General features: G+C 41.3%; 1 protein-coding gene across 1 annotated transcript in view; it reads left to right on the top strand.

The window, feature by feature from the left end:
- The window catches only part of LOC124776041 (neutral ceramidase-like), a 247,929-nt gene that overhangs the window by 174,504 nt on the left and 54,289 nt on the right, over positions 1 to 19,136 (top strand). Inside the window, exon 9 of the mRNA XM_047250881.1 lies at positions 8,585 to 8,803. Coding sequence (XP_047106837.1) covers positions 8,585 to 8,803 — 219 coding nt within the window. The remainder of the gene's footprint in view (positions 1 to 8,584; positions 8,804 to 19,136) is intronic.

Here is a 19,136-nt window from a genome sequence, read left to right on the forward strand (position 1 = left end):
AAACCTTTTCGACTAAAAAGGGCTTTTTTAATGTTTTGATCCAAATTTGCCTTGAGGTTCCTGAAGACAGGTATGTTGTTGTTGTTGTTGTTGTGGTTGTGGTCTTGAGTCCAGAGACTGGTTTGATGCAGCTCTCCATGCTACTCCATCCTGTGCAAGCTTCTCCCAGTACCTACTGCAACCTACATCCTTCTGAATCTGCTTAGTGTATTCATCTCTTGGTCTCCCTCTACGATTTTTACACACCACGCTGCCCTCCAATACTAAATTGGTGATCCCTTGGTGTCTCAGAACATGTCCTACCAACCGATCCCTTCTTCTAGTCAAGTTGTGCCACAAATTTCTCATCTCCCCAATTCTATTCAATACCTCCTCATTAGTTATGTGATCTACCCATCTTATCTTCAGCATTCTTCTGTAGTACCACATTTCGAAAGTTTCTATTCTATTCTTATCGTCCATGTTTCACGTCCATACATGGCTACACTCCATACAAATACTTTCAGAAACGACTTCCTGACACTTAAATCTATACTCGATGTCAAAAAATTTCTCTTCTTCAGAAACGCTTTCCTTGCTATTGCCAGTCTACATTTTATATCCTCTCTACTTCGACCATCATCAGTTATTTTGCTCCCCAAATAGCAAAACCCCTTTACTACTTTAAGTGTCTCATTTCCTAATCTAATTCCCTCAGTATCGCCCGACTTAATTCGATTATACTCCATTATCCTCGTTTTGCTTCTGTTGATGTTCATCTTATATCCTCCTTTCAAGACACTGTCCATTTCGTTCAACTGCTCTTCCAAGTCCTTTGCTGTCTCTGACTGCATCAATGGCATATCTTCTACACGTTTACTTCATGTAAACCTAGTACTTTTGCGAATCCCTTTTCCTTACAATTTCCTGAATCTGCAAGAGTGCAAGTCAGTAATGTTCGTTCGTCTTTCGATTCAGATGGTTCAGTCTCTTAGATCATCCCCAACAATGGTGCATTTATACTCATAAGCAGTTCAAGCAGTTCTAAACTTTTCTAGCAGGTTTTCTTTCACACTTATATGAGTTTCATTTCGTTGCATGTTTCGTACTGTGTGTAAATCTTTCTTCCATTTACACAATTCATGTTCAGTTCTTATGTTGTGAAACCGGCGTTGCATACTGCTTAAATTTGTGTTTTCTTCCTCCTGTGTGTAACCAACAAATTTACAACCTTTCCTTTGTCAATGAAAGCTTTACTATACATTTTTCATGGGGCTAGGGAGGAACTGTCGCCATTGAAACTACAACTCTGTATCATCAGAGTTATTTCCTGATTCTCCTAATGTTACAGCATTCTCTAACGAAAGGTCGACATAATTCGAATGAATGTCCAAGAAATTAACTATTAAAATAACACTTAAGTGGGTCTTCATCGGTACTAAGCTGAAAATATTAAATGCATTCCACATTAGTGTATGATCCTGGAACCTGCACAGATGCTGTTAGCAAGCAAGAAAACACAAAGAGAATTATTGCTGTTTCATGTTTGTTGTTAACACTTAGCGATACTGCAAAGGTTGGTTGATTTGGGGGGGGGGAAGGGGGGGGGGGACGAAAAAGCGAGGTCATATGTCGCATCGGATTAGGGAAGAATGGGGAATGAAGTCCGCCATGCCCTTTCAAAGGAACTATCTCCACATTTGCCTGAAGCGATATAGGGAAATCACAGCAAATCTAAATGTGGATGGCCGTACGCGGGTTTGAACCGTCACCGCCTGGAATACTAGTACAGTGTGCTAACCACTGCACCACCTCGCTCGGTAATTGTTAATAATTATAGACATTAAATTCGAACGGATAGTAACTATGAACACTGAGTCAGAAGAACTATCAACAGAAACCGAAATTCGCTTTACGAAGTACGATCGTGTTGTGCCATATTATCTGATTACCAATGTGCCGTCATCCAGGGACACGTACTTCCCGTTTTGTGCGGTAACTGTCTGCTACAGATCAATAGGTGTGTACATTTCTCCAACCACTTGCCGAGCTACGGATTTGGCAATATTCAACATTTTTCAAATAATCACCATATGTCTGAGCAGCTAATTTATTGGTAGAGTGTTTCGTTCGATGTATTCTTCCTGTACAACAAATTTTATGACGGGTTTCAAAATGTCAAATTGTACCAAAAACTATTGATTCGCTTAAAAGTGATGCTAGGTTCCAGAAGGCTGTTATAACATATTGTATGTCTGTCAAGTTACATATTAAACAGTATACGTTAAATGCTATTGCTAGATACTCTGTTGATGCACACCTATAATAGTGGTTGAAATATTGGTGCATCATATGACACTGTGAAAGAGTCTACAACACAGATGAATATTATGGAAGTGACATAATTATATTAAGCAACTGAAGAAGCTTATACGTCGTACATATTAGTGTGAAAACAATATACAGCAACGAACCAATATTATCAAATGTATTTCATCGACCTTTACTGGTTTCGGAGGTTTTCAGACCATTCCACGGAGGAAGTCAATTTAAGTTACTACATGAAAAAAACAGCGGGACTAATATTTGTTCTCGACACTCGTATATTCTTCCTATTTACAAGTCACAAGCTTGGCTGCCGGAAAGGTAACACAGTACTTAACAATAACATGTGTGTTACACAAGAATTATCGATATATTGTGTCCGATTTTGGATAGTGTTGTATCTACATCATTCAAATGCAATACCGATTTGCCTTTATTTTATATGACATAACGTATATACTGTACATCTCATTTAAACAGGCTATGTCAAATAATGATATTTAACACATTTATGTGATTATTCACATTTGCATTTCTTGGATACATATTTTTTCTTCAGTTGATGGTAAATATAAAATTTAACAGTTATTGTGACATCATTTACAGGATAATAATACCTATTCAAATTACATAACTGCCAGCAACTGCATATCTTTCCATTCTATGGATCTATGATATATTGACACAGCCACAGTTTTTATTAAACCACTATGGATGAAACTGGCAGTAATAAAAAAATCACAGTTTGTCACTGAATATATTTGTAATGGGTGTAAGGGCATATACATTATTGGTGCCTGAGGACGGTGTACTGAACAAAATTACATGAGTATTTAAGTCATTTGCTAACTAATAATTATAGCAATTACAAGTAGTATGTTTTTAGGTTGGTCGGTACCTCCAGGTACATGTGTCAAGAGCAGGCTGTTAATGCTTGTTTTCCTCTGGTCAAATATTGAAGTGAGGACACTTGGACGCAAAACAGTTAGTCTATATTGGCAGGCGTAGTCCACTTAGTGGTACAGTACAACCATGCTGAAACGATTAGGTCATAAGGTTTGTAATGTGTTTGTAGGAAGACTGTTCAATGCGAAGAAAAAACGATCAACACATTGGTCTGGGTACATATTGGGGAACCAGATATAAAAATATCTGCACCTAAATATGTCACACCCTCTGTGTGTGTGTGTGTGTGTGTGTGTGTGTGTGTGTGTGTGTAAGGGGGGGGGGGGGTATAGTATTTGGTTATATCGGTAGTAGTCGCTTTTCTGTAATTTGACACATTAGTTTTGTTTTCTGTACGCATGTTTAATTTTACTGCAGTTTATAGAATTTTCTAAGGCTGTTTTATCACTGAGTTAACAGAGAACATGTATCTCATGTCTCTGCTAAACAGAAACCTAATACAGCTTTATTCCAATTGATGGATGCGATGTAGTTAATTTTATTTTCTAAAACATTAATTATATGTTGATAATTTACGAACTGTTGCATAGAAGAGGATCGAAAGTTTCGATTACTACCACAAGGGTTCGTACCTGCAAACAGACAGTACACGTCATTCGTAAGACGGGTACCACTGTGAATAATATGTGTTGTTGATTCAGGCAGAAGTGAGTCGATCATTTCAGTTCAGAGTCTTTGATCATCACTGAACAAACAATTAGAAAATACATAAGCCACTGGATAAAGCTATTTTAACAAACAGGATATCTCTGCAAAATACTAGCCATGGGCCAAATGTACATGTCAGGTGAAAATTTAGATGCAGCAGGATGGGATAACACTGAACACTTTTTACTTGTATTTGTGAAATTCGTCACTTGCTGTTTCCATCTGTGTGTGGATCATTCAAATTTATATTTCCTGAAATAAAAAAGTAATTATATCGATATTTAAAATGATGGGTCGTCTTGATATTGACGCTGGATAAATGCTTAAGTCGCTAGATGTAAGGCAACTGCTTTATTGATGCGTTTCAAATACACTCATCTCCGGAGCACCAGGAAAAGGCTAGCAAAATCAAAAATGAAATGATGAAATGACCGTATGGCACTGATGGTAGGGATTATCTTTGGGGAATTTCAGCCACTGAATTGCAAATCTTTACAGTTGATGCCAAATTGAGTGACCAGCTTGTCGATGCTTATGAAATGATGGTGAGGGCAACGCAACACCCAGTCCCTGAGCAGAGAAAATCTCTGAACCAGCCAGTAATCAAACGTAGGCCCGCTGCATGGCTGTGAGATGTGCTGAACACTCAGAGAAGGGGTGGACACAAAAATCAAGAATTTGCACAATGATGGTAGCTAAGAGAGAAACAAGAAAATACAATGAACAGTGCATGAAAAACACACCAAGTCGGGGTAAGAACTTCAAACAGGCAATATGGGGTTATGTGAATTTGACACATCCCAAAATGTAGCTGAATGCCCAAGGCGTAACGTAATGCCTAAGAGAACGAAGTGCCCAGCAGGTGGCGCTAGTGATAGCATGTTATATCGAAGAACACACGATAAAAGTATAATTAAAATACAGGGAAGACGGAAAAGAATGCTCGTACGTATGATGAATCACAGCAACACAAATAAAATTTAAAAAACGTATAAAAATGACATTGCTTATATAATAATGCTAAAACTACACAGTATATGTAACTTAAAGTAGGGATAGGGGGGAGAAGGGAGGGAGGCGAAATATCAGTGGAGCATGCTAAACTTTTCTCATTGCCGAGAGATAACAAACAAGCAAAAAGTATTTAAATACACTCCTGGAAATTGAAATAAGAACACCGTGAATTCATTGTCCCAGGAAGGGGAAACTTTATTGACACATTCCTGGGGTCAGATACATCACATGATCACACTGACAGAACCACAGGCACATAGACACAGGCAACAGAGCATGCACAATGTCCGCACTAGTACAGTGTATATCCACCTTTCGCAGCAATGCAGGCTGCTATTCTCCCATGGAGACGATCGTAGAGATGCTGGATGTAGTCCTGTGGAACGGCTTGCCATGCCATTTCCACCTGGCACCTCAGTTGGACCAGCGTTCGTGCTGGACGTGCAGACCGCGTTAGACGACGCTTCATCCAGTCCCAAACATGCTCAATGGGGGACAGATCCGGAGATCTTGCTGGCCAGGGTAGTTGACTTACACCTTCCAGAGCACGTTGGGTGGCACGGGATACATGCGGACGTGCATTGTCCTGTTGGAACAGCAAGTTCCCTTGCCGGTCTAGGAATGGTAGAACGATGGGTTCGATGACGGTTTGGATGTACCGTGCACTATTCAGTGTCCCCTCGACGATCACCAGTGGTGTACGGCCAGTGTAGGAGATCGCTCCCCACACCATGATGCCGGGTGTTGGCCCTGTGTGCCTCGGTCGTATGCAGTCCTGATTGTGGCGCTCACCTGCACGGCGCCAAACACGCATACGACCATCATTGGCACCAAGGCAGAAGCGACTCTCATCGCTGAAGACGACACGTCTCCATTCGTCCCTCCATTCACGCCTGTCGCGACACCACTGGAGGCGGGCTGCACGATGTTGGGGCGTGAGCGGAAGACGGCCTAACGGTGTGCGGGACCGTAGCCCAGCTTCATGGAGACGGTTGCGAATGGTCCTCGCCGATACCCCAGGAGCAACAGTGTCCCTAATTTGCTGGGAAGTGGCGGTGCGGTCCCCTACGGCACTGCGTAGGATCCTACGGTCTTGGCGTGCATCCGTGCGTCGCTGCGGTCCAGTCCCAGGTCGACGGGCGCGTGCACCTTCCGCCGACCACTGGCGACAACATCGATGTACTGTGGAGACCTCACGCCCAACGTGTTGAGCAATTCGGCGGTACGTCCACCCGGCCTCCCGCATGCCCACTATACGCCCTCGCTCAAAGTCCGTCAACTGCACATACGCTTCACGTCCACGCTGTCGCGGCATGCTACCAGTGTTAAAGACTGCGATGGAGCTCCGTATGCCACGGCAAACTGGCTGACACTGACGGCGGCGGTGCACAAATGCTGCGCAGCTAGCGCCATTCGACGGCCAACACCGCGGTTCCTGGTGTGTCCGCTGTGCCGTGCGTGTGATCATTACTTGTTGAGCCCTCTCGCAGTGTCCGGAGCAAGTATGGTGGGTCTGACACACCGGTGTCAATGTGTTCTTTTTTCCATTTCCAGGAGTGTATGTTGTAGAGGGTGATTCAAAAAGAATACCACAACTTTAAAAATGTGTATTTAATGAAAGAAACATAATATAACCTTCTGTTATACATCATTACAAAGAGTATTTAAAAAGGTTTTTTTTCACTCAAAAACAAGTTCAGAGATGTTCAATATGGCCCCCTCCAGACACACGAGCAATATCAACCCGATACTCCAACTCGTTCCACACTCTCTGTAGCATATCAGGCGTAACAGTTTGGATAGCTGCTGTTATTTCTCGTTTCAAATCATCAGTGGTGGCTGGGAGAGGTGGCCGAAACACCATATCCTTAACATATCCCCATAAGAAAAAATCGCAAGGGGTAAGATCAGGGCTTCTTGGAGGCCATTGATGACGTGCTCTGTCACGGGCTGCCTGGCGGCCGACCCATCGCCTCGGGTAGTTGACGTTCAGGTAGTTACGGACAGATAAGTGGCAATGTGGTGGCGCTCCATCCTGCTGAAATATGAATTATTGTGCTTCTTGTTCGAGCTGAGGGAACAGTCAATTCTCTAACATCTCCAGATACTGTAGTCCAGTTACAGTAGCACCTTCGAAGAAAAAGGGACCAAAAACTTTATTGGCTGAAATGGCGAACAAATGTACAACTAAATGAAACTTTATAGCTCCCTTAATTCGCCGACAGACAGTGCTTATCTCTGCCTTTTGTCGTTGCAGAGTTTTAAATTCCTAAAGTTGTGGTATTCTTTTTGAATCAGCCTGTATATCATACAATAACAGTAAGACTAAAATGTGACATCATCAGAATTAGTAACTAATGAGTTTTACAACTTTTATGCTGTTTTGTTTGTTCCTGTCTTATCATGTTTTGTTGTATGCTTGTTTGTTTTATCATGCACTTTATAGTGTCACCATTAGGGGCCTACTGATTCTTGTGGATGGATAGAGTTTGTTTAGTGTTTTCTGTCATTAAGGTGTGTCATTGTTATTTGGCAGCTATCGCCTATGGTCTCTCTGCCTATCCATTTTTTTGCATAATGTAATATGCAAGCTATGTCCATGTACTTCTCTCCAAGGTACATTAGAAGACTAATCTGTTGGCTGAGCCCTTCGTCCTTCATGCTGTACTTAAATTTAAAAAAAAAATTGTAGTAGTTTTTAAGCCTTCTACTTCCTTACAGGCACCTATGCCAAACATACACTCTCACTTCAACGTAATTCTGATGAGAGGGCATTTTAGTCTTACTGTTATTGCATGTTTTGTATACAACATGATTTTGGTTTTAGATATGTTTATACTTTTTTACTTTTCCTTTATTATTTCTGTAATCAAATGCATTTGTTCCCTTCATTCGTGTTTCTCACCCTCCTGCCCCCCCCCCCCCCCTCTCCTGATTACTACTTTACGTTGCATATACTCTTTTTGTTTTAGCTATATTACATTGAGCTATGTCTTTTTAGTATACTTTTTTCCTGTGGTTCATATGTGCGGCCATTCTATTACTTGTTCCCTATATTTTAAAATACATTTTTCTTATGAATTCTACGGTATAATACCACTAGCTTCACCTACTGGATACTCCGGTATCTTAGGTGCTATGTCATGCCTTGTGCACTCAGTTACGTTTTGGAATGTGCCATATGCATATGACTCCACATTGCCTGCAGAAAGTCCTTTTCCGTGACTTGGTATGTCTCTTTCATGCACTCTTCATTGTATTTTGTTTGTCTTTTAGCTACCATTACTGGGCTACTCTTGACATTTGTAACCTTTTTCAGATATTCTGTAGATGAGTTTATTGGGAATGCATCAATAAACCAGTTGCCTTACATCTAGTGGCCACGAAGTATTTATCCACCGACCATGTCAGCATTGTTCAGCACTTTAAATTTCATAAAATGGAAGCATAGCTCTTGCGTGGCCACATGTCACATCTTGCAATAACATTAGATTCAGCTTTTGCTATAAGCTGTATTAAAAACAAAGAAAGCTGCTTACTGAGAAGCTGATAGGTTACTGTGTGATTGAGAAAGTGGTGTATGTGCTTACTTTTGAGGTAAACTGGCCCACCGGTGTTCTATCTACAGTGTATGTTTTGCGCAATCTGGCAGATGACATTCCCATTCGAGTGGCAGCCCCAAGTGGTTTCGACGCACCTGGGACGCGTGGGAAACCTCGTGGTGATGTGCGTGCCGGGCGAGTTCACCACCATGTCTGGACGGCGCATGCGCGATGTCGTGCGGCAGGTGTTCGGCCAAGACACGACGCCGGTGCTCGCCGGACTGTGCAACACGTACAGCAACTACGTCACCACTCCAGAGGAGTACCAGGTGGGTTCGCACAACACGTACTGACCGCTAGTCGTCAGAGACTTGTCTGCTGCTACTACCGGTGCGCGTCGTCTCATTACTGATATTTTGGCCTCTGGCGGTGCTCAACATCAGGCACGGGAGCAGTGCCATTCTGCGGCCGCTGTGATGTCGAGTCCCACCAAGAGTGCAATGGAAGCCAAATCTGACCAGAAAAGACTGTGAATTAACAGAGGTACATTAGTTCTCATATCTCACGTGCTGTTACTTTACACTTATGAAAGAAGCCTTTAACTTGTTGAGCAATTGTAAATGCGTGTTGTTGTCAGAGTATCTTGTATGCTGGGTCATTTTGTTTATGTAACATTATAAACAAATGACTGCTACTGAACAGATATCTATGAAAAATAAAATGATCGTTGGCACTGTTCGTTATGAGAACCCATTTGGAATTTTCGGCAGCCTACTGCAAATCTTCTTATTTGATGCCACTTCGGACGACTTGCGTGCCGATTCTAATTAATAATGATGACAACACAACATTCAGTCCACCACATGAAAGAAGTCTTCACTCTGGCCGGAAATCGAATCCAGGACTCCCTGATCCAGATGCAGCAACCTTACCAAGGTTTTTCTTTCTTTCTTCATTTTGATCGTTAATATTCTCGGCATTTGGTCTGGGCGGACGTCACATGATATTTGTTCAAACTGATCGTTTAATACTTCACTCAGTTTCTTTTTGCTACAGAGGGTAGGAAGCCCTCTGACAGGTCACGCCAAGCTACAGTGCCGGCACCACTAGACCCTGAGCCGCAGGTGCATGTCTATCACTACATGGTTCCTGCAGCAACAGTGTGCTTGGTCCACACAGCTTCTGCCTACACGTCTAACACTTCTTCAACTATCAAGTTCTTTGTTGCTGTTTCGGTATGGTATTGTATGATCTTAAAAGGGTAGCGAGCGGGCACTGAAGCAATTATGCATGTCTGAAGGCTACCGATTTTTGCCGATCTCTGGCACTTGGACACGGGAGTGGCACTGTTTGGCTAAAGTACTTCAAAGTATTTGAAAGAAATGTAAAACAAGTCTTATACATGTCACACCATTTCATCTGACTTTTATCTCTTCTCAGGAAAAGCCTTAGATGAAAGTTCTGAAATTTATCTTGAAAAATGTACAGCTGATTTTGGTCCCAAGTATAAGAGAGCTATTGACACAGCGAAGTTAGTTAGTAAAAAACCTGCTTTCAAATTTCAGATGAAGAACACTTCAGAGCTACCCATTTGGGTATTTTGGAGGTGAAGGATAGCGGTTCCTTTCGCACGTAGGCAATGTTAGCCCTGTTGGTTGGCAGTTGCTACAGTCATCCATCGGAAATGAATGTGGCTACAGCAAAACACACGTCAAGCGTGTAAATTTCTGTATGATTCCAACAAAACACAACAGTTACAGATCCACGCCCTCATCCAGCGGCACGGCCCGGCGTCAACCGATAACATGTTCTGCAGCCTTGCTCATGTGTTGGTCTCGCAGCCCGTGAAGCAGTTTCATGCCTTGGCAGGGCTGTATCAGATGTGGTAACCTCTCGTTCCTGTCACGTTGCTGGTGGAGCAGATGTGTGCCATGCCAAGAAAGGGTTTGTTGGACGCTGGTAGCAGAGGACGATTCGAAGTCCGGTGGTGTGGACATCCCAGCCTTGCTGGACGGATATTTTATGTAAGACAAGGCTGGTCTTGTTGGGGTTGCCAGTTCATAAAACAAGGTGTTGACTGAATTTTTAGGGAAAATGTGCAAATAACCAGGAGAAAGGTCAAAATTACAGGGTAAATAACGAAAAATTTTCACTCCCGAATTTATCCAGTAATTATTGCGTTGCAGAAGCAGTAGTGGAACATGATGAAGCGCAACTCATCCGGAAAGCATTCCTCGTCTCCTCCGACTTATTAATTCCACCGTTATTCCTACACACCAGCTCCTTCCAAATATCAGTCCCCATTCCAAAATGCGACAGGGTTGTCCTAATTCCACAGTTTTTTCTTTCAGCTAGTGAATAGCTTGTGCAGGTCTTCCTTTGACAGTAAATAATTGTCACAGAAGAGGGATTCATAGCAAGCTGCATAAAGCCATTCATAAAACATGAATCCTGTAAATGTGTAAATGTACATCTATACTGGATGTTAACCGATTTCTCTTCTTCAGAAACGCTTTCCTTGCCATTGCCAGTCTACATTTTATATCCTCTCTACTTTGACCATCATCAGTTATTTTGCTCCCCAAATAGCAAAACTCCGTCACTACTTTAAGTGTCTCATTTCCTAATCTAATTCCCTCAGCATCACCCGACTTAATTCGACTACATTCCATTATCCTCGTTTTGCTTTTGTATATGTTCATCTTATACCCACCTTTCCAGACACTGTCCATTCCGTTCAACTGCTCTTCCAAGTCCTTTGCTGTCTCTGACAGAATTACAATGTCATCAGGAAACCTCAAAGTTTTTATTTCTTCTCCATGGATTTTAATACCTACTCTGAACTTTTCTTTTGTTTCCTTTATTGCTTGCTCAATATGCAGATTGAATAACATCGGGGATAGGCTACAACCCTGTCTCACTCCCTTCCCAACCACTGCTTCCCTTTCATACCCCTTGACTCGTATGACTGCCATCTGCTTTCTGTACAAATTGTAAATAGTCTTTCGCTTCCTGTATTTTACCCCTGCCACCCTCAGAATTTGAAAGAGAGTATTCCAGTCAACATTGTCAAAAGTTTTCTCTAAGTCTACAAATGCTAGAAACGTAGGTTTGCCATTCCTTAACCTAGCTTCTAAGATACGTCGTAGGGTCAGTATTGCCTCACGTGTTCCAATATTTCTACGGAATCCAAACTGATCTTCCCCGTGGTCGGCTTCTACCAGTTTTTCCATCCGTCTGCAAAGAATTCGCATTAGTATTTTGCACCCTTGACTTATTAAACTGATTGTTCGGTAATGTTCACATCTGTCAGCACCTGTTTTCTTTGGGATTGGAATTATTATATTCTTCTTGAAGTCTGAGGGTATTTCGCCTGTCTCATACATCTTGCTCACCAGATGGTAGAGTTTTGTCAGGACTAGCTCTCCCAAGGCCGCCAGCAGTTCTAATGGAATGTTGTCTACTCCCGGGGCTTTGTTTCGTCTCAGGTCTTTCAGTGCTCTGTCAAACTCTTCACGCAGTATCGTATCTCCCATTTCATCTTCATCTACATCCTCTTCCATTTCCATAATATTGTCCTCCAGTACATCGCCCTTGTATCGACCCTCTATATATTCCTTCCACCTTTCTACTTTCCCTTCTTTGGTTAGAACTGGGTTTCCATCTGAGCTCTTGATATTCATACAAGTGGTTCTCTTGTCCCCAAAGGTGTCTGTAATTTTCCTGTAGGCAGTATCTGTCTTACCCCTAGTGAGATAAGCCTCTACATCCTTACAGTTGTCCTCTAGCCATCCCTGCTTAGCCATTTTGCATCTACTGTCGATCTCATTTTTGAGACGTTTGTATTCCTTTTGCCTGCTTCAATTTCTTTTTTTTTTATATTTTCTCCTTTCATCAATTAAATTCAATATTTCTTCTTTTACCCTAGGATTTCTACTAACCCTCGTCTTTTTACCTACTAGATTTTCTGCTGCCTTCACTACTTCATCTCTCAAAGCTACCCATTCTTCTTCTACTGTATTTCTTTCCCCCATTCCTGTCAATCGTTCCCTTATGCTCTCCCTGAAACTCTGTATAACCTCTGGTTCTTTCTGTTTATCCAGGTCCCATTTCCTTAAATTCCCACCTTTTTGCAGTTTATTCAGTTTTAATCTACAGTTCATAACCAATAGATTGTGGTCAGAGTCCACATCTGCCCCTGGAAATGTCTTGCAATTTAAAACCTGGTTCCTAAATCTCTGTCTTACCATTATATAATCTATCTGAAACCTGTCAGTATCTCCAGCCCCCTTCCATGTATACAACCTTCTTTTATGATTGTTGGACCAAGTGTTAGCTATGATTAAGTTGTGCTCTGTGCAAAATTTTGTCAGGCGGCTTCCTCTTTTATTTCTTAGCCCCAATCCATATTCACCTACTACGCTTCCTTCTCTCCCTTTTCCTACTACCGAATTCCAGTCACCCATGACTATTAAATTTTCGTCTCCCTTCACGATCTGAATAATTTCTTTTATTTCATCATACATTTCTTCAATTTCTTCGTCATCTGCAGAGCTAGTTGACATATAAACTTGTACTACTGTAGTAGGCGTCGGCTTCGTGTCTATCTTGGCCACAATAATGCGTTCACTATGCTGTTTGTAGTAGCTTATCCGCACTCCTACGTTTTTAATCATTATTAAACCGACTCCTGCATTACCACTATTTGATTTTGCATTTAAAACCCTGTATTCGCCTGACCAAATGTCTTGTTCCTCCTGCCAACGAAATTCACTAATTCCTACAATATCTAACTTTAACCTATCCAGAAAATAATATTTATGAATAACGGTGTCTGACTGTTGACTAGCAATAAGAAGACGGCAAAGCTTTCACAAGAAGGGGTAAGACTACTAGGTCGTATTACAATTAGACCACTGAATACGTAGTATAAACAGTAAACTCCACGCTACACGAACTTATAACATGGTAAGGTGTACCTCGTAGGCACAAACAGCCCATGTTTTTCAGTAGCGATCGTCTATCACCACATAATAAGCTGATGGCGTAATTCCTTTTCACGAATGTTATGAATTGCAAAACCGTCATGTCCACCATCAGATTATCTTGGACCATTGTGTCAGCAACGAGCTAAATGGTGAAAATCACTTATCAAAAAATAAATGGTAAGTGTCCGTTGTGATTCATTAAACAAAGTTCTGAGAATATTCAATATATTCAATAAATACTTAGTCTCTTGGGACCAAGTTTGGGAACTCTCACATGGATTCAGTTATACGTGGTACGTTTGATAAATCAGAAAATGTGGTGTGGGATAATGAATTTCCATTGTTAAACTAAATCTCATATAACTGACAGAGAAGTTACATCAACAATCGACCTCTGGTGGCTGTGAATATACATGCGATATGGTCTATCTTTAAATCTCTTCTGCGCAGTATCTTAGAAGCACTTAAAATCACATTAAAAAAATTAAGATACTTCACTACATGAGGTGCCTTTAAAAATTTCAGCTTTGGTGGCCGTGAATACATATTCGAAATGGTCTACCTTCAAAACCCTTCTGTGCAATACCTTCGAAGCACGTCGCAAAATTAAGACACCTCATTACATAAGCTGCCTGTAAGGGGTGACGGAAGTAAATATTGATCAAATTCAGGTTTTTTTCTCCATACTACAATGTAGTAGACAAATGGGGTATGCTGCAATGAATAAAGCATGCAGTGAAGTTTTTATTGGTAGTTTTATTGGAAAATATTAATATTTTCACTGTGTAATTGGAGTTTTCCTGAGGCAGTTCTGAAAGTAGGTAGATAGACGGTTGTCACTGTAACTCCGCTTGTGATTATCTGAAATATGAAATATATCATCCTGATCCTTAGAGATGTAATTTTAGTGCATGTAAGGTTTCGAAAAAACCAATTTTTTTGCGAAATTATAGGTATTTAGAGAAATAGTCAATTTGGACCCCTCTTTCTTGGCTGAAAAAAAAATGCTAAATATAAACTTAAAAAAATCGTTAATGATGAACTGAAGCGATTTCGGTTTGCTTCAAGGAAGACCAAAAATCATTAAAAACCGATGAAAATTGTAGCATGGGCGACGTCAATCATGCCGGAAAACATGGTTTTGAGAAAAACGCATTTAAAAATTGTTCAAATGGCTCTGAGCACTATGGGACTTACCATCTTAGGTCATCAGTCCCCTAGATTTAGAACTACTTAAACCTAACTAACCAAAGGACATTACACACATACATGTCCGAGGCAGAATTCGAACCTGCGACCGCAGCAGCAGCGCGATTCCGGACTGGAACGCCTAGATCCGCTGGGCCACAACGGCCGGCACGCACTTGAAGTGTGAAAAGTATTTATCATATCAAACAAGGGACAAAGCTTGAAACTTACGGTATATCTTCGATGCCTGGTCCATAATAACTATCGCCCCGACTAGCGGATGGCCGGTGTCTGCCACTTTTACCTGATGAGCCCTTATTTTCGACCTAAGAGCTTTTCTCGTAATTGAGCGCAACGACACTGGCGTCTCTATCTTCACAGAAGCGGCGCATATCATCGCCTATTTCGTTTTGACGGTATTTGCCACGTGCGTTAATGCAGGATGGCCTACACTGAATAGACATACGACCAAATTTGAAGCAATGTTGACAACTTTGCTTCGGCTGGATGTTATTTTTAAACCAGCCAAACAACGTTCCAGCAAGTCAGGGTTACTCAAATCGGTATAAATAGGGGTGAAGGCATCGATAACGATTTGCGGAAACAGCGTTTTGTTTTTATAACTTTCCAATTCACCACGTTTGTTTCAATTTCAAACTGTCACAGAAACGTTACTTTTTGGAGTTTGCGCATAATACAGGGTGTTTCAAAAAGAATATACGTAGTACAAAGTACTGCGCCTCGCCTCGGCTGTTGGAGAAACGAATACGTAGTCTAGTTTATATTAATAGCCACTAGATGTCACTTGTCTTCTGTTTTGCTTGGTAGCCGTCATATGTTTAAAAATGGCTATTGCGCGGCAGAAATCATTTTGATTTCTCGAATTTACCAAGTGCGATTCCATGATTGCAGTGCAATGACATTTCAGACTGAGGTACCAAACTGATCCTCCGAATGGGTGGAACATTCACAGACGGTATCGACAGTTTCTAGACACAGGAGGTGTATGTAAAGGAATGAGTCCTGGCCGCCTTCGTGTCCCTCAAAAAATGTTGCACGAATTCAAACTGCTTTCCAACGTAGTCCTTGAAAATCAACTCGTCGTGGCAGTCGGGAGTTACAGCTGCCTACAACAACAATTTGGCGTGTTTTGAGACGTCGCTTAGTTATGAAGCCGTTACGAGCTCCGCATCCTGATGACAAACGCAAACGCGTGGTGTTTTGTAACAAGATTCTTGACGCTACTGACAATGATAACATTTTCGCTCAACGCATCGTGTTCAGTGATGAAGCGACTTTCCATGTTAGTGGTCGGGTAAACAAACACAATGTTCAAATCTGGGACCTACAGAAACCACATGCAGCCATTGAACATGTACGAGATTCGCCCAAAGTCAATGTGTTTTGTGCGACATCCCGATCATCTGTTTACAGCCCTGTTCTTCTTTCATGGAAACACGGTCTACGGTCAGCAGTAATCGCGCTATGTTACACAACTGGTTGTTTCCGAGGCTGCACGAGGACAACTTCATTTTTCCACAAGACGGTGCGCCTCCTCACTGGAGTCGCCAAGTGCGTGAATATCTGAATGAAACTCTACAGAACCGCTGGACTGGTTGTCAAGGAGCTGGCGACTTAGCACTTCTCTGCCGGGCTCCACGCTCACCGGATTTGACAACCTAACAAGGGGAGGCCGCCAATTGTGAAATTCAGATTCGATTCATACTGCGCATAATAAAAGCTCATGGCCAGAGGTGTAATGTGGCAAAGCACTAAGATGCACTTCTCAGCCGTTATCGAGAAAACCGACAGTTAAAAAAAACCGTTGCAGTGAAATACTCTCTACGATTTATATTTCTCCACAGCTTTGTGGCGCAGCGGTAAACGCTCGGGTTTGTAATCTGAAAGTCGCCGGATCGAATCTCGCGCCATGAAACTTTTCTTTTTAGTATTTGTTTTTTGTAATTATATATATATATATATATATATATATATATATATATATATATATATATAATTCCCGGCAATCAGTTGCAACAATTATGCATATAATATGTTGTTGAAAGTCGTTTGTCGTGGAAAAAACTGGTGACTTCGAATATCATTATGTTTTCCGCGAAGTTGTATTTCACAAATGTTATTAATTGTCTTCATAATGTTAACCACGTATAGTTAACGGAAGACATAGAAACGATATTCCGAAACGAATACGTATAGTGTAAGTCAAACGTTCGAATTAGAATAGAGACCCCACGAACACAAATTTGCTGTGGCAGGTATGAAATATAAACTCCGTTACTCGCTCGTTACACTTGATGGACAGATGTTGAATGGGCCGAAACGAGCCGCCGCATAACAGCGTAGTTGCCTGCTAACTTCGAAAGAAGGTAGATGCGGTCCCTAGCGCAACTTATAACATCGTCGAAAATCAGTGCGGGCGTGAGAGCTTTGGTACACCCTGTTAAACAAACGGAAAAATAGAGGCGGTACAATTCTTCAATGTATATAGCGTTCCTCTTGGGGGGGGGGGGGGCGAAAAAAAAAAGGAATTGTTATTTTGTATTGTTTGAAAAATGTTGATAAAGTTAATATTTTGGTGGGCCACTTGGCAACAGAATCAGCGATTGATTACACTATTATAATAACATACGTTGATAATTTAATACCTGTTTGGATTATTTTGAACAAGAGCAGCAGACTGATTTATTTGAGATCGTTCGGAAGAAACACTATCATTTCTGTGCATTTTTATAGTCGCGATGTAGTCATACCCGGAACAACACTAAGGTACCAGAAGATTTATAGACTTTAAAAGAAATGCAACACTACACAATTAAAAAAAAGAGCTGATTCAGAAATAATAGGAAAACGATAATGGTGCTCCTGCCAAGGTTAACTTACTAAAATAAACACACTTATCTTTAAGACACGTTTTTTAATGCTATGTAGCTTTTCATATTAAATTACCACAGATGACCATTGTGGTTAAATACTTTATACGTAACAGTCAAAATGTCCTCTTGATGCTGTCTGTTAGCAATCAATTACAAGAAGCTACATGTTTTCTGATTGGAAAAATAACAATTAGCATATTTACTGAATATTTTCACATAAAATATAAAATACCATGCGGAACGCAGCAAGTCGGCGTCCGCCTTTCATGCAATACAAACAGTAAAAAAAGGTGAGGTGCCCAATGCCTAATTTGTCTTAAAACAACAGAATTCTTCTTTATATCATTAATCGATACATGTACACAGAGATTTACAGGCACCGTACAAGAACAGCAAAGATAATAGATTCTGTCGCTGCTATGCGATGGTTCATTTCTTTTACTTTACAACTGTTCGATAACTTTAGGCCATCAGGCGTTGACTATTAGGCGTATATTAATGTTTGTGGGGCGAAAATTACTAATATTACAATATACATTCTAATTCAATAAAAAAATTCGGAACACATTCGAGTCACCACGTGTTTTAAAGCAAATACAAGCTTGAAAAAAGACCCGCATTCACACGTGCAATTTCAACAGGAATAGCTATGCGAAATAGTGGCGACTTTTTCAGAACCTAGTTGTACTATGAAGTGCAAGCGTACAAAAACAACTGTAATGCGTGCCACGCATGCAGTTCGTCACTTAACATCAAATTGTGCTGCTCAAAACCTCCCAATCTGCACACAAAACAGATGTCTGAATTATTATTTGTTACTAGTGTGCTGCCCAAATGGGAGGTGACATAAGAAATGGTGGATCCTTTGTGGTTCAAACAGCATGCTGGAGCCAGCCAAACATATGTGTGCTTTGTGTTCCCATTGACCAATTCCTGTAAAAGTAATAAGTCATCCTTACATTTCCATGTTTTACAAAGACAGACATCGTAAACAGACAAGTCGACGAGTGGGTCTACTGTCTGCTAGAAACAACTGACAAACACATTGCGTGTTGTAGACCTGAGGTACATGAAAATGTGCTCATAATGAAATAGCTTCCTTTCAGTATTGTGTTACAGAAATTAGTCGTAAATTGCGCAAACGAATCATAAAATTACACAGATGAGCCTTTTCACGTTCATTGTAATAACCTGACGCACGTATCTCGTCTTTTCAATTGAAATTTCCTGTTCTGCAGTGGGGAGCGCTGGCCGAATGCGTAATGAACCAGAAGAAGATTTTCAATGGCTTCCGAATTAGTGGGTAAGCGTGCCAGCGTTGCAGCGGTAAAACGCAGTTTCTAGTTGGAACGCAGCGAAGCGTTTGGGAACCTCCAGCGGCGCGGAGGAAGTAACTGTGTGTGACATGTGCAGTGGCCCATTACGATTGCGCTGCAGAGCAGCGCAACTTGGTGGGGCGCTTTCAGAATTCAGACGGAAACTCGGTCGCCACCTTTAAGATGTGCCAGATAGCTATTCGTTGCCACTGAACTTGATGGTTCGTGTCGTGTGCTCTAAAAACAAACCTGTACTTTGAGATAAAAACATAAGCT

The sequence above is a fragment of the Schistocerca piceifrons genome, chromosome 2 (genome assembly GCF_021461385.2).
Source record: "Schistocerca piceifrons isolate TAMUIC-IGC-003096 chromosome 2, iqSchPice1.1, whole genome shotgun sequence".
Classification (NCBI taxonomy): Eukaryota; Metazoa; Arthropoda; class Insecta; order Orthoptera; family Acrididae; genus Schistocerca; species Schistocerca piceifrons.